This window comes from Dermacentor andersoni, chromosome 4 (genome assembly GCF_023375885.2).
Source record: "Dermacentor andersoni chromosome 4, qqDerAnde1_hic_scaffold, whole genome shotgun sequence".
Lineage (NCBI taxonomy): Eukaryota > Metazoa > Arthropoda > Arachnida > Ixodida > Ixodidae > Dermacentor > Dermacentor andersoni.
The window spans coordinates 17945333-17967677 of NC_092817.1; the positions used below are offsets into that span (position 1 = coordinate 17945333).

General features: G+C 48.8%; 2 protein-coding genes across 10 annotated transcripts in view; both read left to right on the plus strand.

The window, feature by feature from the left end:
• Positions 1-5425, plus strand: part of LOC126535795 (proton channel OtopLc-like) — an 84929-nt gene extending 79504 nt beyond the window's left edge. For all 9 annotated transcript variants that reach the window (XM_050182605.3, XM_050182606.3, XM_055073440.2 and 6 more), the window contains one exon: positions 2341-5425. In XM_050182605.3, coding sequence (XP_050038562.1) covers positions 2341-3338 — 998 coding nt within the window. In that variant the 3' untranslated portion in view covers positions 3339-5425. The remainder of the gene's footprint in view (positions 1-2340) is intronic.
• Positions 5426-15960: 10535 nt separating this feature from the next.
• The window catches only part of OtopLa (proton channel otopetrin-like a), a 41810-nt gene continuing 35425 nt past the window's right edge, over positions 15961-22345 (plus strand). The window contains exons 1-2 of the mRNA XM_050182611.3: positions 15961-16096; positions 17590-18115. Of these exons, the coding sequence (XP_050038568.1) occupies positions 16033-16096; positions 17590-18115 (590 nt within the window). The 5' untranslated portion in view covers positions 15961-16032. The remainder of the gene's footprint in view (positions 16097-17589; positions 18116-22345) is intronic.

Consider the following 22345-nt stretch of genomic DNA (forward strand, 5'->3'; position numbering starts at 1 on the left):
TAAGAAGGTGAATGTCGTTAGCTTTCATTTTTTCCGACGGAGAGTTGGATCGTGAGCACTTGTTATAAATAAGCCGGACTGCTTTCATCTGTATTCTTTCGATGCACTAAATGTTTAGTTCAGTATGTGGGTGCCATACTGTACTGGCATATTCTAATTTGGGTCTGAATAAACAAATAATAGCATAATAGTTTAACATTGCTTGGGGTGGTTTTAAGTTGAGCTTTAGAAAGCAGAGCTTTCGAAAGGCAGGTGAGCAAATGTTATTAACATGTATATAATCCAGATAAGTTAGTTGTTAATGTAACACCTAGCTATTTATAATTATCAACATTTCTTCAGCGAAGTTGAACCGAGTTTGTAAGCAAAAGACAGGTGTGCATGTTTATACGTGTAATAGAGAGACAGTTTTGTCGTTGTTAACAACCATCCCCTACTCCTTGCACCACTTCAATGGGTTATTCTGGTTGTGATTTAGCTCAATTTGATAAGTGTGACAAAATATTTATTTGAACAAAACGCAATCATCTGTAAATGCTCGAATTTGCCCACCAGAAGTTATTACCTTTACAATATCATTAATGTAAGCCAAGAAGAGCAGGGGGCCTAGGACACTACCCTGTGGCACCCCTGACGTGGCTGGCAGACGGGCAGAAAGTTGTCCTCCAATACCTGTATTTCCGCATACCTGTTCCCCAGGTATGCGGAAATTCATATGATAAATATTTCAGGGATGCCTATGATTTTAAGCTTCAAAATTAGTCTGTCATGCGGGACCTTGTCAAAAGCTTTATTAAAATGAAGAAACATTATGCCTATTTGGCCATTAAAATCGAGAGATAAAGCGAATGGGTGAACTACCGTTATTAGTTTGGTTATTGTTGAATACCCTTTTCGAAAGCCATGTTGGTACTCTGTTAATGCAGCACTATATTCCAAAGGTTGTGTATACGATTAGCAGTAATATGTTCTACAAATTTTGCAGCATTGGGAGGTTAGTGATATCGGACGATAATCCAGTATACGTAACTGGTCACTTTTCTTAAGCACAAGCACTGTGCGCGTGTGACAACGCGCTTGTTAATTTAGTTAGCAAGCGAATGTTTACAGCAGTTTATGCATGTTTATGATAAAACGATTAAACTTACTTCGTATAGTTGTCTAATAATTCGCTGTCTCAATCAATGCTTTGGCTTCGAACGAAACTTTTCTTTTCTAGCGACTTGTGCGCTAACCGTCTCTAAATTAGTGATTGCCAGGTTCTGTGCCGACAGGGGGCTACTCTCTGTGCGGCCAACCTTTCCCTGTAGTGTGCTGTCGAAATGATGCACGTGGGTTACCTCTGTTAGTTTCTTAGTCTCAGAAATGAAGTTGGTCACTCCCAGAGGTGTAAGGTACTCGTTGAAGCTGTGATATCTGCTTTAAATGATCTAAACCAGTCTAAACAGGGACGCACAGTTAGGAACAAAAGTTAGTGAACCACGCCCACAGAGAAAACGGTTAGTTTCACCATAGAGTCCTGTGCATGCAACTTCCAACTGAGAATGGCCAACTATATTTCCTCGCTCGGGAATCGTATTGCATCACCCAGTTCCTCGTTGTGCTCGCTACACCAGGCGAAATTCAGCGACGCAGAAAGAAAAGTGCTTCAGGACGGTCTTGAACTTTTTCCCCCAATCGCACGCGTAATGCGCTAGCCAGATGCTGCTTTTCCTTCTGTCGTGTCGCTGACGGCGCTGCTTTTCATTGTGCTGTGCCTGAGACGGCTGTGACTGCCATTTAGAATAGGGTCAGAATTAAAAGTTAGAATTGTGAAAATGTGAACTTCGCCCCTACCTGAGTGAGAACATTCAATAAGGTGTATTTCTCTTCGTCTCATTTAGATGATGTCACCACGGGCTGATAATCTTACGTCTATTCTCTGGTCAGTGCGCATGCATTAAGTTCATATTGTTGTTGACCTTGTTAATTGGTAGAGTAGGCACAGAACTTCATAGCCACTAATCCAAAGTGAGCTCAGTAAAACCTAGAGTTTGCTGTGTGGCCGATGACCAAGTGTTCGGCGTTGGACAGTAGAGGACACAACTCGCACCAGTATTATGCTTGAAGCATTGGGCGGACTGAATATTTCGCACGTGTGGCACGCGAGCTGTAGATCCCTGCACAGAGTGAGTTTCTGGTACCTTTAAACAGAGTTGGTATCTTAGTTAGCGTTCGTGTCGCCTACGATGGTCAACGCCTTCGCTGTTGCGATTTTGTTGGCCTTGTACTGCGCTGTCGCCATCACAGGACCTGCCAGTTCATTCGCTTATGTCATTCTTTGTTTCTTCGCACATATAGCGTCCGAAGAGGAGGAGGAGCACCTGAACCCAGTGCACTACGAGACGCATTCCAAGGACCACCACCGCATCGAGAGGTCGACCGGCGAGCACGGGTTGCACCACGATACGCACAACTGCCGCCGCGCCAACATCATGGGCGAGCTGGTGCAGAACGCGAGCCCGTTCCTGTTTCCCTGCACCATCGAGTACAGCCTCATCAGCGCCGGCATCCTGTACATCATGTGGAAGAACGTGGGCTCGACGCAGCCCGTGCCCAACACTCCGGACAGCTCCATACACGTGCACACACCACGCCAGCGGCACTACTACCAGGTGGACTGCGCCAAGGCCAACAAGGGCCTCTTCACGGGAATCCTGGTGCTTGTGCTGTCCATCATCAGTCTCATCCTGTTCTTCGTGCTGATCAACAAGCCGCAGTACCGGAACCTGGCCGTCATGGAGGCCCACATCGCCGAGCTGGCCGTCTACTTCCTCGCCTCCCTGGCCACGACCACGGCGCTGTTCCAGGTGCGCGAGCTGCGTTACAACCGCCTGCGAAACACGGACCTGGACAGCATCCTCCTCATCGTGGCCCAGAGCGGGCTGTACTTGTACACCATGTTCAGCATCATAGGCAGCCACTTCACGCTCGACCAGAACACCATGCTGGCGCTGCTGACGGCGCTCGCCTGCCTCATCCAGGGTTCCCTGCAGACCATCTTCATTCTGGACGCGTCGCGCCGCTACGTCAGCAGCAGCGACCAGGCCAATCGCAAGCCTGGCCGCGAGATGGTCACGTTCCTCATAGTGTGCAACTTCTCCATGTGGGCCATCAACACCTTGGAGACTCGCCGCGCCGACTCGAACCCCGTTCAGATGACCTTCTACGGTTTCTGGGCCTGGACCATCATCACCCACGTGACGGCGCCGCTGACCATCTTCTTCAGGTTCCACAGCACGGTGTGCCTGTGCGACATTTGGAAGAGGGCGTACAAGGTCAAGTCCGACTACCTCTGAAGCGGTCGCCGACGGAACTGTGCGAACAGCGTCCACCGCGTTCTGACCGTTCTTACGTTGCTTTTCGCCGCACGTTAGCGCGAGTTATGAATGGTCACACCTCTTGACGAAACGTTGATGTGTAGATGTGTGAGCTCGGTATGGTGATCTACGCGCGGGCGCCGTGCGCGCTTTTTATCTCTTGTCACTTTTTTGTGTGTGTATGTTTTGTTGCGCCAGCACTTCTCTTGAATGAAAGTCACAAACCTTTGGTGGTTCTCGCGTGCCTGGGATATAATTCCTACATTTGTGGAAACGGGACCAAAAATGAAGGTAATGGGGAAGGAAAGAGAAAGACCACATTTTCTCGGCCATCGCGACAAGTCACGATCAAACTTTAGACACGTTAAAAGAGAACTAGATCGTTGTGACAGATATGGCGATTCGGACATTGAACGGCACTGAATATTCTTGGCGCTACTCTGGATGCTATAATATCATGTTATATTGCCAAACTCGCCATCTTGTCAGCTCTGATTGGCCCACGGGGCTAATTTGGCTTCGCTGATTGGCTCAAAATACCAACATGGCTGTTGCGACTTCTGTACAGCACTCGCAGTCGATGCCGTCAGAGCGTGTGCGCGCCGAGTGCTTGCGTATTGTAGGCAAAGCCGTTGCTGGCGCTGTGGCAACACTGCGTCTAAACACCTATAAAGTGCATGCGTAGTTCACCGCGCCTCTCCGCCCTTGAACACTGTGCTGTTCAAAAGTACGCGAAATGTCGCCGTGGGCTTCAATCGAAACCGTGATTATGTGTGATGCATCATCGCAGCTTTGTTTACGTGCCTGCAATGTTGAAATGCTCAGGACGCAAAGCTAGCTGAGAGCCAGTTGGTGCGCCTAGTGGCGTCGTGTAGAGTACCTACACATACAGGCGGCGCTAGTCTTTAACAGTAAATGCATTTCGAGTAAACAAGTGTCGAAGCACTCTTGATCGATGTTAGCGCGAGACCGCCTGTAAATCCTCATTGTCGTGGCTCAGTCACTGAACCTGTACCAATAATTCGTGCGCTGAAAAGCACGATGAGCTTGAACTTCTGATAGCGTGTAATGCCTCGTAACTTTGTAGCTAATGCATGATTGCACCCTGTCAGGCTCTTTAGCTTTAGTGACATGTGCCAATTTTGGGATGACCGCTATGCAATTTCGCGCGGGTGACATTGTTGTACACATGTATTGTACCTTTTCTGTTGTTTCTCACGTGTCCCGTTCCTGTTATTGTGAGGGGTCTACGCCAGACTCGATATAGAGCTGTTACATACAACGCTGCTATACGTGCCGCCTCTGATCAGCTTAAAGGGACACTAAAGATAAATATTATGTGAATATATACTTAAAATTTACGCTTCTGGAGCTGCAAATACGTATGTCCGTCCTATCGTGAACGGGATTTCAGCGTTCCACGAGTGACGTAAAAATGAAAAGCAGGTGTCGCCGCTATGTTACGATTCCCGAACCAGTTATTCGCGATCTTCAGAAATTTTCACATCTGACCTAGACTAGCCAAGTGTTCATTGATAACACCATGATTACATCGTGTTCGAAAACAAACAAGGCACTTAGCGTTACATCTTTTGCGGACTTTTCTCGTGCGAAGAGAACTCATATGCTCTTGAAACACGTGATGCCACAGTGGACATCTACGGCGCCGCGGTCGTGGCGCGGAATTCAATAAGGCGAGATTGGCCTGCGTCTTCTCTACCAATAATCAATCTTTCTCTGCTGCAAAAATACAGGGAGAGTTTTGAAGGAATAATCTGTACGAGAGCCAAATTGACTTAGTATTTATCTTTAGTGTCTATTTAAGCTCAGGGCTGTGCGCTGTCATCTTCATACTCACGTATCGCGCTTGTAACCATGTCTGTCGTCGTTCTTTGTACTCTTACATTGTGTAATCGTGAAATACGCGTATGTGCCGTTTATGTCAATATAGCCATGTGTGTGAACTTCCTTATGAAAAAATAGAGATGCACGAAGCGTGCATCGGTGTTAATGTTGTGAAGTACAAATTAAAGACGACGGTCACGCAATCACGTGCGTGAAAAGAAGCTCTTCCGTACAAGGTTTCTGCTTGTGATTGGATGCCGCTGGCAACTGCATGTGTTTTCACTTGGTTACGTCCCATGATTTTGTACCTTGGAACTTTGTCTGCTTCCAGAACCTTGAACAAAATATATTGAACACTGAAGTTAGCTTTGCAAAAATCCGCAAGGTGACAGCAGGTTCATGAAAGGAAACGTTGGCTCCCATAATTGGTGGATGCCAACTTTCTGGATGGATGATGGATAGGTGCTATGAGCGTCCCTTTTGAAACGGGGCACTACCCCGCTTTTGCACCTCCAAGCTCTTGCACCACCAAGCTCTTGTTCTTACTTTGCTTAACTCTTTCCCTACCACGGTGTTTTTTGTAGGCTGCACCAGATTTTCTTTTCTGAAAGAACTGCTACACTCCATAGTTTATGTAACACATCAACAAAAAGCAGAATGAATGCACTTTTTAGGCATAAAAGTTTTGTTAGCGAGATGCATGTCATAAAAAAGATATAAATTGACAGAATCAAGATTACAGGGTAAAATTACGTATTACTAAATTACTATTTCTTCTAAGAAAAATATGTAACACAAATTATGAGATATGCACAATGTACTGCCGTTTAATAGGCATCATCTCTGAAAAAAATTTTTTTTTTTTTTGAACAGGTATACCACTACAAAAATGTAAGTGCAAGCACTATATTTAGGCTTGCCGGGCTGCGGCCGCCGATGTTCCGGGCTAGTTTGCGTCGTCGTCGCTCTCGGAGTCCAACCCCGACCAGAAGGCAGCATCCTTAGACTCTCTGCTGTTCGATCCATCGAATAAATAAGCAGCAGGCACAGCGGAATCGCGAGATCTGCGATCTTTCGAAGCGCGCGCGCCGCTCCCGGAGACGGTCATTTTTGCTTTCTACTCTGACGGTCGCGAAACTTCGGAGTGCGTTAAAGAATTAACGACTGGCGGAGAAAGAGCGAACTGCTTCGAAAACAAAAATATAGTTCTCCTTCACAGGCTATGGCAGTGTGCCCGTGAGTGGCGCGGAAGATGTCGAAAGCGCCGTTTCAAACCATCGATAGCGGGCTGCCATTTTTGCTTTCTACTTATTTTTTTAATTATGGGGTTTTCCGTGCCAAAACCACTTTCTGATTATGAGGCACGCCGTAGTATAGGACTCCGGTAATTTGGACCACCTTAGGTTCTTTAACGTGCGCTTATAAATCTAAGTACACGGGTGTTTTAGCATTTCGCCCCCATCGAAATGCGGCCGCCGTGGCCGCGATTCGATCCCGCGACCTCGTGCGCAACAGCCCAACACCATAGCCACTGAGCAACCACGGCGGGTTGCTTTCTACTTTAACGATCGCGAAAACTTCGGAGCGCGTTCAAAAATCACGGCCTGGAGGGAAAAGCCAACTGCTGAGAAAATATAGTTCTCCTTGACGTCCGATAGCGCAGTGTGTCCGTGAGCGGCGCGGAAGGTCTCGAAAGCGGCGTTTCAAACCATCGTTAGAGGGCTAACGATGCGCAATGGGCGCGGTACGGTAAGAGTTAATCATACACAAATAATAGCAAGCATCAAACTTTCTGAAACACTATTTGGAACTTTGTTTTTGTACGCCTCCCTTGTTTTTGATCTCCCAACTTTTCTGCCACCAAACCTCCAATCGCCTCTTACTATAATCTCTATTTGGGACATGTTTACTTTCCCCCTGCTATCCCTGAACCGAAGGACTTCAAGGAGGCCAGTTGAGCGTAAAGCGACAGCTGGGAAGATATCTCCACATTCTAATGAAGCATGTTAAAATTATGGTGTTTACATACCAAAAACCACGATCTGATTGAGGCACACCGTCTGGGGGACTCCGGAAATTTGGATCACCTGGGGTTCTTTAACGTAAATCTAAGTACACTTGTGTTTTCGCATTTCGCTCCCATCAAAATGATGCCGCCGTGATTAAAACATGGTCCATCGTTTCCATAGTTTTACCGCAACAAACACATGCTGCTGCTTCTTTGGTGTATACCTCGCTTTATAACTACGCGTTCTAAGCATCCTGATCTCGCTTCGAAAAGTAGGGAGCTTCCCTTTGAGTTATCATAAATTGTTTCTTTTTTGTTTTCATTCTTTCCTCTTAGGTAGCTACAGCAGGTTTCTTTTCCATTGCCGCCACCCACGATACTGTCAGGCAAACGAAGGATTAAGAACTGGAGACTATTTACAAAGTATATGTACAAAGGATAACCGCAGCGCTGGCTAGTTTAGCCGATAGCTCGAGAGCCAGAGAGAGTTCGTCGTCTTCGTCGGGGCGCCCGCGTGCATCGCCCACAAGAAGCATGCAAAAAGCACGTATCATTATTTTCCCAGCCTCTGACTTTGTGTTTGAAGTTCTTTGTTGCCGTGTTGCTTACCATATTGGTCACTTACTTGCTGGTAAGCTTCCTAGCTCCTTTCCTCCATTGTGAGTCAACGTTTTTTCTGTACAGATAGCTGAATGTTCTCGCAACCCATTTAGTTTCTTTCGTATTACTCAGTCGTGATTCTTTTTAGTAAATCTACCTCCACCTTGCGGTTGACCGCAGAACTAATTTTGTTAATAGATGGTTTCCGCACTTCGAGCTGTATACTGGTTCGCCCTCGCGCATAGCCTCCTTACTCGGTTTGTAAAGCCAGTGGTGCCGGATTTGTTTTCAGAACAAAAGGGATATTTCTTGAACTGCGAAACCTTCTTTCGGAGGAAATCCACGTGGACTTACTTCGTAGCTTCGAGCTACAATAAGGTATACGCGCCAACTTTTTTCATAACACCACTGTGCCGAACATAAACGGGCACTCTTTATATTTCATTCTGTCTTTCTATACCAATGTCTTTCTATACCCTGGCCACGGAGGCCGCATTTCGATGGGGGCGAAATGCGAAAACACCCGTGTACTAAGATGTCGGTCTAGGTTAAAGAACCCCTGGTGGTCCAAATTATTCCGGAGTCACTCACTACGGCGTGCCTCATAATCAAATCGTGGTTTTGGCACGTAAAACCTCATAACTTTCTTCTTTTTCTGCGCCCCTGAGTTGTCTTTCTTTGTCCCGTGGTCTAGCGCTGTTCCAAATGCTGCGAAATGCTGCCTTAAATGAACAAAATAACTTTTACTCAGTGTGGCACCCGCCACCTGTTAAGCTCGTGTAATGTGTTCGATCCCGGCCGCGGCGGCTGCCTCTCGATGGTAGCGAAATGCAAAAACGCTCGTGCACTAAAATTTAGGTACATGTATGTTAAAGGAGCCCAGGTGGTCAAAATTAATCCGGAGTCCCCCAATACGGCATGGTATGGTATGGTATGGTAAAACTTTAATAATAATTAAAGTCCTGCAGATCGTGAGTCTTCACGAAGCGGGCCGCTCCCACGTGGGAACCGGAAGGCCGAGCCTCTCGGCCGCATCGTGGGCCTGCTGGACAGCCCAGAGTTGGTCAGCCAGAAGAGGGCTGCGGAGAACCGCCTCCCATCTGGCCGAGCTGTTAGCGATGATAGAGCGTGACCGGGCACACCGCCAGAGCATGTGATCTAACGTGGCTATATCTCCACAATCGTGGCAGGTAGCGTTGGTGTAAGTATCCGGATAGATTTTATTTAAGAGCGATGGATTCGGATAGGTATTCGTTTGTAGTAGACGGAGCGTTAATGCTTGAGCTCTATTGAGGCGCGGATGAGGAACAAAGTAGGTTCTACGGCTGAGATAGTAGTGTTTAGTTATCTCGTTGTAGGTGGAGGGCGTGTCCCTGTTCTCTAGTGAGTCGGCTTCCGATTGGTCGAGGGTAGCGCGGTGGGCAAGTTCACGCGCAGCCCCGTGAGCCGACTCGTTGAGGTTGGGAGGAGCACCCTTTATCTGACCCTGATGTGCCGGAAACCAATAAATGAAGTGGTGCGTGATTGCCTTTCCCTCAATAAGTCTGAGGGCCTGTTTGGAAACGGTGCCTTTTTCAAATGCTCTGACTGCAGATCTTGAATCACTATAGATGGCATCCCGTGAGCTATCCAGCAGGGCTAGTGCAATAGCCATTTGTTCAGCTATTTCGGAGTCCCTCGTCCGAACCGAGGCAGCATTGGTGATTCCTTGCCGACCATCAACAGTGACGATGGTGAACGCCCGACGTCCCTTACAAGAAGCGGCATCCACAAAGCTGACCTGTCGCTGATCACTGCGTATTTGCCTAAGGAGGTTGGCCGCCCTTGCCCTCCTTCTACCGCGATTATGATCGGGGTGCATGTTCCTAGGTATTGGCGCGACCGTAATGTTCTTACGAATCGACGGAGGAACGTCAGAGAACTCCTCTGCTACTCTATCGGGGTGATATCCGAGTTCCTGCAAGATGTATCTCCCTGCCTTCGTTGTTGTGAGGCGAGTTAGCTGTGCGCGCTCCTGGGCCTCTGCAATCTCTTCAAGAGTGTTATGAATGCCAAGCTGCATTAAGCGCTTTGTACAAGTGTATACGGGTAACCCGAGAACCCGTTTGGTAATCTTCCTAAGCTGTGCATTCAATTTATCCCGCTCTGCCCGTTTCCATCGATGCATGGCTGCCACGTATCTAAAGTGGCACAGAACGAAGGCATGCATTAGTCGAATGAGGTTATCCTCCTTGAGTCCATGATGCCGATTTGATACTCTCCGAACTAAACGAACAGCACTTTCAGTTTTAGCAATTAGCTTGCGTATAGTCTTGCCATTTGTACCCCCTGACTCAACGATCATGCCCAAGACCTTGATTGAATCGACTTTGGGTATACGACAACCGTTTTTTGTACATAAGTTAATGGCTCTGTCTTCTAACGATGTCCATCCCTTGGGCCTTGGACCGCGTTTCTTGGGACTATACAACAAAAGTTCCGACTTCAAGGGGGAGCATCTGAGACCGGTGGGTTCGAGATAGGCATGCCTCATAAGAATGTGTTAGTACGCTCGCCAGTGTCTGTCGCGCTCAGGATGATACTGTGGGCAGGTTGGCTGATGCGCCCTTGTAGGTAGTTGCGGCAAGCCGCCTGGGAGTCCGTCAGAACTGTGAGCAATTGTCTATGCCTGTAGCCGTGGGCAAGAGCGAGCGCAATGGCTGTTTCTTCGGCCTCGGTAATGTTGTGGCAGGGTATGGAGGCGCTGGTATTCGTTCTTGAAGTGTGTTGTCCAGAACTGTGGTTACTGCCTTGGAGTTCGTGAGGTCGTAGTTGGCGGCGTCAACATAACATGTGGTTTTCTTGTCGAATGCGCACGCGCCCTCCGCTTAGCCGCAAGCGGGCTAGCGGAGCGTCAGACACGGTCCACTTACAAGCGGCCTGAGCGGCGCGTGCTGCGCAGCGCGTTGGCTAACGTTGACGTCAGAAAGGATTGGATTGGATGCGAAAGCAAGCTCGCTGGCTGTCACGTGGCATTCCCCAAGACGGCGCTTTATTTTCCACGGGATAAAATGGACCGGCAACGCATTGCAAGCGCACGTCTAGATACTTCATGGACAAACAAGTTATATATATTTGTTTTACGTCATAAAAGTGATCAATTGGTGTTTTTGTTTTCTTTCATTACCCTGAATTTGGCCAGGGGGCGCTGCAACTACGAAAGGTCATCTCCGCTACGCTAAACTTATAACTAAAAATTGGCAGTGGCTTAGCTCGGCTATGCCAGGATATACGTAGCGAAAGCTAAGGCATAGCATGGTTAGCCTTGGTTAATCTTGATCGCAAGTCCAGGTTAGTCTGGTTGTCTAGCTATGTTGCGGCGTTTAGCCAGTCGTTCGGCGCGCTGTTCGTCTGTTTCCTGGGCGATTCGTTTCTTCTTCATCTCGTTCCGAATATCGATTCAAGGCCTCCTCCTGCCTATCAGAATTGTCGCCGTCCATACTGCCGCCTCAACTGTGGTTGCGGCGCACGCGAGCTCTCCTTTTCAATCCTCCGACATGTTATCAGGCTTGCGACGCAGCTGGCGAAGCGAGCGGAGGCGAGCGCAACGACGAGGAACGCGGCGTGACATTATGCCAAACGGCGGCGGAAGAAAGGCGCGGCGCTGCGCAGCGGCGGAACACTTGTGGCTCGGCGCTACTAGCGGCGCTTGCGCAGTAGTAACCAGGGAGCGAGAGAGAGAAATATCCGTGGCGAGGCGCGCGTTGTGACGTCATGTGCCTCCTCGGAGCACCGCCACGGCGAAATCACAAGTTCGCGGCCAATAAAGCTTTCGCTTTAAAACATGAAAATCGCCCGCCGCTCCGCCCGAGCGGAGCGGACCGTAAAGACGCTCACCTAAAACGCTCTATAATCAGATCCTGGTTTCGGCACGTACAACCTCGGCAATTATCACTGAGTGTAGCACAGTGCACTACTCTTTGCGGAACGCGGTTAAAGGCTGTATTGCCGTATGGTAATCGCCGGTGAACTTTTTTTGTCCCTTCCCCCACCTTTCTATATCTGTTCTTGAATAAAGTGCTTGATAACAACGTTCTTGGGTTAGGATTCCTGTCTTTCCTTGTAGAAGTAAGTTTGGGAAGTCGAGAGATCAATAAAGGTGTGAGACCGGGCTAGCTATAGTTTGTATTCCATATTGATTATCCAGCGCGAAAGCAGACAGAACACAAGAAGCTCTTGTCCTTGTCGCTTTTCTTGTGTTCTGTGTCTGCATTTGTGTTGTTTATATCAAGAGAGATTAATATACTAAGAATCAGTCTGCTTGTTCTTGTATGCTGGTTACGCTGACTTTAGAAAAATATACTGACTACCTATGGACAGAAGTTACTAGGCCTATTTTTGTTCTGTGTTGTTCGTTGGACTTCCTCTAGCGAATGTTATTTGCAGAAAATCCACGGACAATGGTAGACAAAATGTCTAAGGATATAAGTCAGCAGGCTATATTATAGACATTCTGCACTTTTGTACTGTGGTATAAAGTTTATAAACTGGGATAAGGTGCCTCAGAAAGGCTGACCAACGTTTCGATAGGAGGACCTATCTTCGTCAAAGGCGGCCTTTTTCGCCTTTGACGAAGATAAGTCATCCTATGCAAACGTTGGCCAGCCTTAAAAAATTTCGAGGCACCTTACCCCTGTTTATAACCTTTATACCACAGTGTGCTATTCCATCTGTCAGCCCCTTTCTTGATTTTGTACTTTTGTAGCAAGACTGTCCTATAGCCTTTATAGACATCGACGAACACTGCTCGCTGACTCCTTCTTTTCCTCTTTCTATTCCGCATTTGCCTTGCTCCTACAGTGTAGGGTAGTAAACGGTCTGGTCGTCTGGTTGACCGCCCTGCTTTTCCTCTTCTTGCTTGTGGTATCCTCCTCCTGCTCCTCATTGCGTCCTAGTGCAGAGAGCGCATGCTTCAGAAAGTGTGCGAACGCTGCACTCGCGACACGTACAGAAGCCCCCACCTTCCACGACGATGTTGCGATGCATGACTCCTAGCGATTCGTCCTTATACAAAAGTAAAGCCTTAATTGCACTATGAGCCCCAGCGTCACACTCAAACGGGCTGACAGCCTCCGCCAAGCGGCGACTGCAGTAAGCGAGCAGCGCCCCTTGACCGCGTGCTTTCGCCACGTCACGCTCGGCTCCGGAAACGTGGGCCCCCATGTGTGCGCACAATGCGGCTACAAGTGCCGCGGAGGCGATATATATATATATATATATATATATATATATATATATATATATATATATATATATATATATATGCAGAGTAGCAGACTAGAGCGCACTAGCTCAGGTCGACCTCTCTGTCTTTCCTATCAATAAATTCTATTTACTCTACATATATATATGTATATGCATATATAGGTGGCGCTGCATTTTTGTCTCGACTAGGTGTTTCTGGAAGTGCGTCACGCGAAATGTTGTGATTTGCCGTGATATATGCTTTCGGTGTGACCGATCCAGTATCGGGACACCGCAAGGCCGTTGCTTCGGGAAACACCGGCGGCGCGTCCTTGAATAAACTGGCGGTGGCACTGAAGCGGGCGCGGTCAACTTTGTCGTTTCTTGGCGGAGCCGTGGGTCCAGAACCAGAACCTACCTTTCCTCTACTTTGCCGTTGCTGGAAAACAGCCAGGAGAGGAGTGTGCCCATAAAGATTTATTTTTTATTTTTTTTTGTGTCCGTCCCAGAAGCAGAAGAATCTCGCAAATATTTTCGTAGCGCACGCGAGCCAGTGTCAGCTTTCTTCTCCTTCATCGATGCGCATTCAAGGCCCGGGAGAAGACGGACCGATGAATAAACAAACAAAAAAGCAAGCGAGCCGCCCTTGCAGGCGAACCGAATAAGAGGTGAAAAAAAAAGGGGGGGGGAGGAAACGCGCTACCTACCCCCTGCGGAGTCCTTGAAGTAAACAATTTCTGCGGAAGAGTATGAAGCCGAGTGGGTCGCTATTATTCGTACCCCCACCTCCTTCCCCTGCACCCTCCCCCCATTTATTCCCCCCGACGAACCATATTTCGTCGTCCTGTAATAGCGGAGACGCACGCGGAGGCAGCCTTTGCAACTGATCTTGAGCAGCGTCCCTTGGGCGGTGGTGTTGCATAATGCTCCACATTCACGAGTTGTCCGATGACGTAATCTGTCTGTGCGACGCTGGTCCGTCCGTCTCCCGTGAGGACCTGCTTCGGGGCCCTTGGTTGTCATGTCCGCTCGAGTCGTCGCCATTGGAAGAGCGCAGCGACTCACGTAGCCGCGGACTTCGGGACGGAGAAATGTAGGGTATGCTTTGTATAGCTCAGCACCTGGAGCGAACTTCCTTGCACGCACTTGCGGAAGTCAGTGGGCACCCAACACTTGGCATGCAAAAGATAAATGTTGATAGCCGAGTTGGTTGAAGTATTGAAGTTCATGCTACAATCGGAATAATCTGAAGCTGTACATCTGCGTACGACATCTAGAAAACGTAATTTTAATATCTCTTAAAAATTTGTCATGGCTTTGTACTGGACCTGTAAGAACGAACTTCCATTCAGTCGTGTGCGGCTCGTATATATTCAGTACGGATTCGGTTCGTCTAGCGGAAGCTATCTTGGCGCACAAGCGTAAATCGTTTAAGGCTGAGTGCTTATCGTCTAGACATCTGGGGCGCCATTGAGGTGAAGCGGGCAGGCTCCTAAGCCGGCCCGCTTGTAACTTTGAGCGTTTGTTAGTTCTTCAAAGCTTTTCTTTTTTCATTCTTAGAGATACGAATGAGAGATGCTAACCAATTATAAGACTGCAGTTCCAGCTATAATTTACCACTTGCATTCATCACACTTCTTTACGCATTGAAAGAACGTGGTTTGAAGACGTTCGGGGCTATTCTGATTACTCTGAAATGGCATGAATGGATCATGAAGTTGTCAAATGAAACGGTCGAGTGACGTCTGTTCCTTCTAAAAATATCGTTTCTTCATCTTACACAGTACAGCCACAGATGTCTGCGTACCCACCGTGCTTGCTTAGTGGCTTTGTTGTGCGCTGCTAAGCACGAGGTTGCGGGATCAAATCCCGGCCATCTTATTTGGTACCATCTTTCGGCGTACCAAAAATGGCCGACAGCGCGAAGAATAACAATACGTGAAAATATGCCTGGATTGACGTCAAATTTCTCATGGCGATTCCTGTAAACAAAGTAAATTAACGGCATTAAAAAGAAAGTTTGATAAATTTCGCACTGGTTGGGAATCGAGCCCCCGGGGTGCGAGACGAGCACGCTCCCCGACGCCAAGGTGTCTCTACGGTTCTGGCTGAATAAAGGTGCCTAGTGTGTGCGTCACGGCACACGTCATGTCGCCGCCATCTGGCTGACTAAAGATGTGGCCTAGTGCGTTCGTCACTGGGCACGTGACACCGTAGTCAATCGTGAAGAGGTGTCGCTGCGTCATGAGTGCAAACATGAGTGCGTTCATGGCGTTCCGAGGTCAACAAGCGGTATAACGCTTTGGCATTCCCACACGTAAGCAGTCCTAATTGTCTCTGCCGAATGTTTTTTTTCGTTTTTCATTCTTTTCTTGCTTTGTCATTGGCTCCAACGTCGACGCGCTGCCATTATCGCCGGGACCAGCCACTCGGCTCGAAGGCATCCGAACCATTGACGAAGAACGAAAAGAATGTGAAATGTAATACACCCGGTTACGAGGTACGACCGCAAGAGCATCGATCGAACATGAAGTACGGAACCAGCCTGCTGCAATTGAGAGATATGTGAAAGCGGCTAGTCACTCGCTCCGTGACGGGACCCGAGCTACCGCCACCGGCTAGGACCTCCGTCCGTGACAACGCTTGGCTGATACCGGATCCTCCCGCAGGCGAGCGCTTTGATGACTTACGACCGCGCCGGGAAGGGCAGCTCGGAGTCTGGGCTCCAAGCCTTCTCTGCTTTTCTGTTTTTCGCTGCACGAGACGGACTCTAATCCCTGGCTTCACCTCTCCCCTCACCCTCCCCGCATCGCACGGTTCTCGCACGCCTTGGTTTATTCTCTTCCTGGCCATGGATACGTCGGCGGCCAACGGCGACACGCGACTCCGCCACTGCTGCGAAGGTCCGCGCGCCGACGGCTCAGTCGTGCATCGACACTGCTCGCCGTCGCACCTTGACGCGTCCGGCAGCTGCGGCCTCGTCGTCGCCTTCCTGCCATGCCACACCGAAGACGACTGACGCCGTCCAAGGCGGCGCTTGTGACGTCGTTTCCCTGTTCAGGTGTAGTACACGTGTCTCGCTGTTTTACACGCGTCGCAAGACCGCTGCCGAAAATAGGCACTCGGGCCACAACCCTAACCCCAACTTTTACAGTACGCACCTCGAATGCAGCCATGGAGTACCTCTCCGAATTCGGCGAACTGCGTACTTTATTCGCCCATAAATATCGCTCCTACACTCGTCACGGGCTTAAACGAACTGAAACGTATGCTATCGAGGCTGCAGTGCGTCGTTTAAGAATTCGCTGGCCGCACCCTCCTTCTTCGTAAGAACTCTCTGACGAGGCGGCGAGGTCTTTGTTGACTTTTAAAACCCTATCGCGCTTAAGCCGGTGCATGGTTTTACGAAGCATATAGTATTTATTGTTCGCGTACGATTTCTTATTGTGAGCCGAGATCGATCACAGATCGCAGTTCAGGAGAAACTTCGACGCGCGCCTATCATTGTAGCTACATTTTTCTTTATCGTGACCAATAAGCTGGTGTGTCGTGCTTGGAACTCTTGTGCGGCGCGTTGCTATAATTTATCTCAGCAATGTGGTACCGTACAACGCTTGCCTTCTGTTCTTGCCTTTACTTTTTCCTTAGTTTTTGTTCGGAAAAACAAAACATGCCCTTCTACGTACTGCACATGCAGGGTGCAACAGTTCACAGATCAGCAACGCTTAGCGATGTCACGAAAAGTTTGGTAAAACACTGCCAACTGCAGAAAGAGTCACTCATAGTACGGCCGCGTGAACGGGAATTGAATCATTCGTGCGTGACCTACTTCGGGAATGAATAAGAGAGATGAAACATTAGACGACGAGAAACTGGGAAGGTGTACGACGCACGTGCTTGCGCGCTATATGGGATATCGGCTTTCGCAGTGAGATATGGCTTTATTCCTTACGGTTGCAATAACATGACGACGCGGGCTCTGAACCGCTATGAGAAGCGGCGCGCTGCTATCACGACGGCCATTTTCCGTGTTCTTTGCGAGTTTCGTCATCAGGCACTCAACGAATTATTCTGTTGTAATGGTTCCTCCCGCGATGCGCTCACCATCTTGTTAGCGCGACGCTTGTCGACAAAGCGTATGGAGTGTGTGGCTTCTCTAGTGCACCACGGCTAAGCGCCAATTAAGACACGACGGTAGCACGGAACGCAGCCCCACGTACCAACCGCCCGCTCGCATGCCTTATACGCGCGCGATGTATTCTGCTGCGCACGTTCCCCGAATTCGTGTGAAATGATTCGTCGACTGTTTGACACGATAAACGGGAGACAGCTGCACTTCGCGACGTTGTGGTTCGCAGAGGCGTATGCTACTTGCGCATGTAAGTCGGCACTCTGTCACGAAGAACTCGGTGTACATGTAGTCAGAGCGAGAACCTTTTCCTACGGACACCACGAGCATCGCGCCTTGAAGCACTGAAAGCGCGACGTAGCCGACCTCGTATATAGTCTTGTCCGGTGTGGGGCAACGCGTATAGCGCGGTCGTCCACCTGCAGGTCTCTCCCTGGCCCGTCCGGAATCGGCGTCCGCGAGAAACGGCAGGGTGTGCTCGCTTCCGGCGGGGCCGTCGCCACCACAGACGACTCTGGCGCAGCCGGTCATCATGGTCAAGAACGGCATAAGCTTTCTGCAGAACAACCTCAGCTTGGTCAAGATAGCGCCGACCGACTCGCCCGCCGAGGTCCGCAGGTCCCAGGGACTGGTCGTGTCCCTGGACGAACCTTCCAGCGGTGCCGAGATGTCGTCACACTGCCGACGGGGGCGGACGGCGGTGACGGGCTCGCCGGCCACCATGCAGCGCGGCTTGCGCGGGGCCAGTGGCCAGCAGCAGCAGCAGCAGCCCCTGACGCCATCGCCGCCGCAGTTCCTGGCAGACGCCGCACCGCCTCCGCCGACGGCGCAGCCGTCGCCCCACCTGTCGCTGCACCAGGCGCACAGCTTCTCCCGAACGACGTCGTACTCGACCATCAATCCTGACTCTGTCTCGTCGCCGGGAAACAAGGTTCGGCCAAAGAACCCAAAGTAAGTCTTGTTATCTTCTTAGACTTAATTGTTCTCACGCCGTATAGTTTTAGTTTGGCACACCTACCTCCTTAATGTGAATTCACCCGCTCTGTGGATTATTTATCCACATTCTTTTTAGTCGATTTATACGCGTGTCGGACTGTGGATACATAAACTGTGTACACGCACTCGCAGCGGGAGCGCAGTGAATATATGGAGCTGAGCTGCATGCGTCGCGTGTTCGAATCCCAGGCCGCGTTCCGACGGGTTCGTAATGCAAAAAGACGCTCGCGTACTTAGATATAGGCGCTCGTTAAAGGAACCCCAGGTGATCAAAATGAATCCAGCGCTGTGAAATGTCTCGTAGCCTGTGAGAATTTCAAACCCCACAATTTAGTTTTAAATGAATGTGTACTCTGTCTATATAAGAAATAATCGCTAACAGGAATGTTTCCTTTTCTCTGTCGTGGTCAATCGACTTCCGAAAATGTTGCTTGTTGAAAGTCTGAATATATCAACCGAGAAAAAGACTTTGACCCTACATCCACAAGCGGCCCATAAGCAAACTATATATATATATATATATATATATATATATAATTCTTGCCGACATTCGCTGAATGATACTTCGGCTTGCTCTGCAAGGTTGCTGAGGGACGCGTTCATCACTGAAGTCTGCAGCGAGTCTCTTGTCATCTGCATCACTATTTTGCCTCTGGCTGTCTCATGAAGGCTCCGCGTACGCCGATTCTCAGTGTGTAGGATCCGCATAACTTTTCTTTTTCCCGTTTAATCGAGCACGTATCCGTATTTGGTAGCAAGCTCTTTACACAAATACTAGCAATGTTTAATTTTGTTTGAAATACCGGAGCGACGCGATGCCTTAGTGAACAATCACGCGAGCAATGACGCGCTGCGCAATGGACGTGTCCATTACTTTATTTTTTTCGTTATCCTGTGTTCCTGGGTCAAATTATTCTCAATGCACTATAGATGGCTTTAGCCGGGAGTCACTGAGGACATTGAATGAAAACACTTCTGGTTCCTGCTACCATCGTGCGTCAAGAAAAAAAAAAGGGGAAGAAGAAGAAGAAGAAGAATCGGGAGTAAACGGAGCAAGTGGCAAGCGTGTACCGACCGTCCAGCGCACTCGCCACAAGACGACAGAAAACAATAGACGAGGCTAAGATGCAGCGAAAAATTGTATAGGGTACGGGAGCTGCATGTACGTATTGTGGTTTAGCCTGCACGGGGATGATGGGTAATACATGGATTTGCCGAAACTTCGTCCTGTGGCTCCGAACGGCTTTGTGACTTTGCAATCTGACCATTTTCAGCAAGATGTTGCGTTTATATATATAGTGCAACAAACACCAATGTTGCATTTATTGAATATTTATTGAATGAACAATGACGAACATTGTTCATTAGCCGTGTACCCATCTTCGCAGATACTCGTTAATTGCCTTCGTGCCATCGGAAAGATATGATTGCGTAGAAATTTAGAAGGTTAAATGATAATAAGCAACGCCACTGGAACGTCTGAAGCTGCAAGCACGAAGATTAGACAAAATGCATGTGTTATATTTTCCATGGTAAATGAATGATATCAGCGCCAGAGTTTCCTCTTAGTAAATTTTTGTAGGAAACTATGGTTGCGTATATAGTTTAAATATCTACAGATTAAAATCCTTAAACTCCGGTGAGAGCATAATCTGTTCAGCCAGGCGCGCACTAGCGCGAATAAGGCCGTCGCTTTCAACAGCGCCCCTTCCTTTGATAACGAGCTCTGTGAAGAAGAGCGCGCGATGAAGCAAGCCGCACGTGGTTTCGCTTGAACGCATGGGTATCACCTACACGACACCCGCGATGCTGCATCAAGGGGGTGCGTGTGCAACGTCAACGCCATCACTTCTGAGATCTGCCCATCGTCCTTTGTCCACGGCGACCATCGGGAACTAGCGCTGTAAGGAGCTGCATACGCGTCTTTGTTTGGGGCCCCTTGGCAAAGAAAAGACGCGGGATTTCCCCAACACCGGGACCCCTCGCTCGCACCCGGTGGGGGCCTCTGTAAGAGGCTCTAATAGACGAACATTATTCATTAGCCGTGTACGGGACGTTTCAAAGGGAACGCCGGTAAACGAAGGAATAAAGCTGGCAACGAGGCAGCCTTCGGGGCCCACGCTCGGACGCGCCGTAACCGAGAAGACCCGAAGCGTGCCATCCATCCCCGACACGGCAGCGACTGGCGAGGCGCCTACCATGCTGGCGACTGTACTCGGGAACTGGAGGTATACGTATGTTGTCGATGGCATCACATTCGAGCTGTCGAACTGTGCAAGCTTCTTGCAGAAAGAGATAGCGTCTAGTGGAGACCGAAGTGGTGATGGTGTTTGCTACTTTGAGGGCTTGACAAATGCTTGAACTAACCCCGGATTCCCGTGCACTTTGCATTTCCTGCACAAAGTTACAGCTTGCGCTAGTGCGCGAGTCTGCGGGTATATCGGTGAAAGGGGCGAGAAAAAATGCTAACTTTAATTCCTTTATTACTACGGACATGCGCTAAAGGTATTGGGGACACGTGAATGTATAGGCGGGGCCACAACTAGCGGGAACACTGGAGTCCGTGGCATCGTAGAGTAACACTGTGGCAGCGCTCCGCGTAGCGCCACCGCTGGCGCCTCGCGAAGTCTTGGAAGACGGCTATCCGGGGTTTTCGCCGATCGCTTTGATTTCTCCTGCGCCGCAAGACTTCATGAGGCTCCGCCGGTGGCGGAGCGCTCCACGGAGCGATGCCACGGGCTCCCGTGTTCCCATTAGCAGTGGCCATGCCTGTAGAGCCGACAGCAAATGTTTTCGGAGCGTGGAAGTCGCGATAATGTTGTTTGCTAACGACCTCGCCACTTATAACTCATATTAAAATTGAGGCGCGAAATGATGTGGCCGTGAGGCGGGAAGTATTCACGACACCTTTGGCGAAACAAAACTATCGCGTTCATTAAATAAATATTTTCTTCCTTTTTTTTTCTTTTGTGCTATTGTGCTCCGAAAGCTGCAATGTTCGTGCGTGCCAATGTGTCGGTTTACACTTATGTAGTTTTATAACTCAATTTTTAGCGCACATTACTATTTTCTGCATAAGTGAACTGCAGCGTCCATAAGCACTCTGCTTCCAACCTCTCCAAGTGGAACCCACGCTTTACCTACCTTACCCACTACCTCCGTAAAAACTACTGCTGAGTTACAGTGCGTTTGCAGCGTTGAGAGCCTTATGCGTGAAAAAAGACGGGGCACACGCGATAACTATATACCAGTGCGCGTGTATAGAGGCGAATTAAAGGGACGCTAGAGAGAAAAATTATTTCTTCTGTATCAGTCAATTACCCTTCTACAATATCAAAAACACCACACTCACCACGATAAGATGCTTGCTGCGCCAGAAAGAGCGCAATAACAAAAGAAACGGGTGGCGACGCCCCCTAGAAGTTCCCGCGCCAGCCCGCTGTGGCGTCATGGATTTTGACAGCGTTCTTCTGGGCTAGCCTAGTTAATTCTCTAGCGGTAAACATGGACTACATCTTGTTCTACAGGAGCCAAAGCTTTAACATGACACGTTTTGGGAACTTTTGTTCAGCCAACGCGGCCTAAATACAAAAAAAAAATATGCTTTGCAATTCGTGACGTCACAGTGACGTACAGGCGTTGGGGTTTTGGCGCGAAATTCAGAAACTGGAACTTTGACCGTCATTTCCTGTTTTAATAATCAACCGATTATTTCTAAATTACGACAACAGTATTTTCAAAGAACGCTCTATCCGTCTAAACTGATTTAATGTTTTGCTTTAGTGCCCCTTTAATGGTGGAAGGCTACAGCGCGAGCACCGACGGAGACAAAGGAGGCACACAAAGTACACAGACACAGCGCTGACTTTCAACAAAAATGTTTATTTTGCCGGTGCGCAGCTAGTTTTAAAGCGAACACTTGGCAAAATAACAAGGTCACACACGCGCACACAAACCTGCTCATACCGCAATGTACTTTGTGTACCTCCTTTGTCTCCGTCCGTTCTCGCGCTGTAGCCTTCCACTATGAGAGACTAGGTGAGACTATGATTAGAGCTGAATGCTTTTTAATGCGATTAAGATTATTTGGATACTTCAGTCACTTTTCGTTCTGCCAGTATCTGTACGACCTCTTTCAAGGCGCTTACTGACACATGGCGCCACTGTTAGGAGAGAGAACGCGGG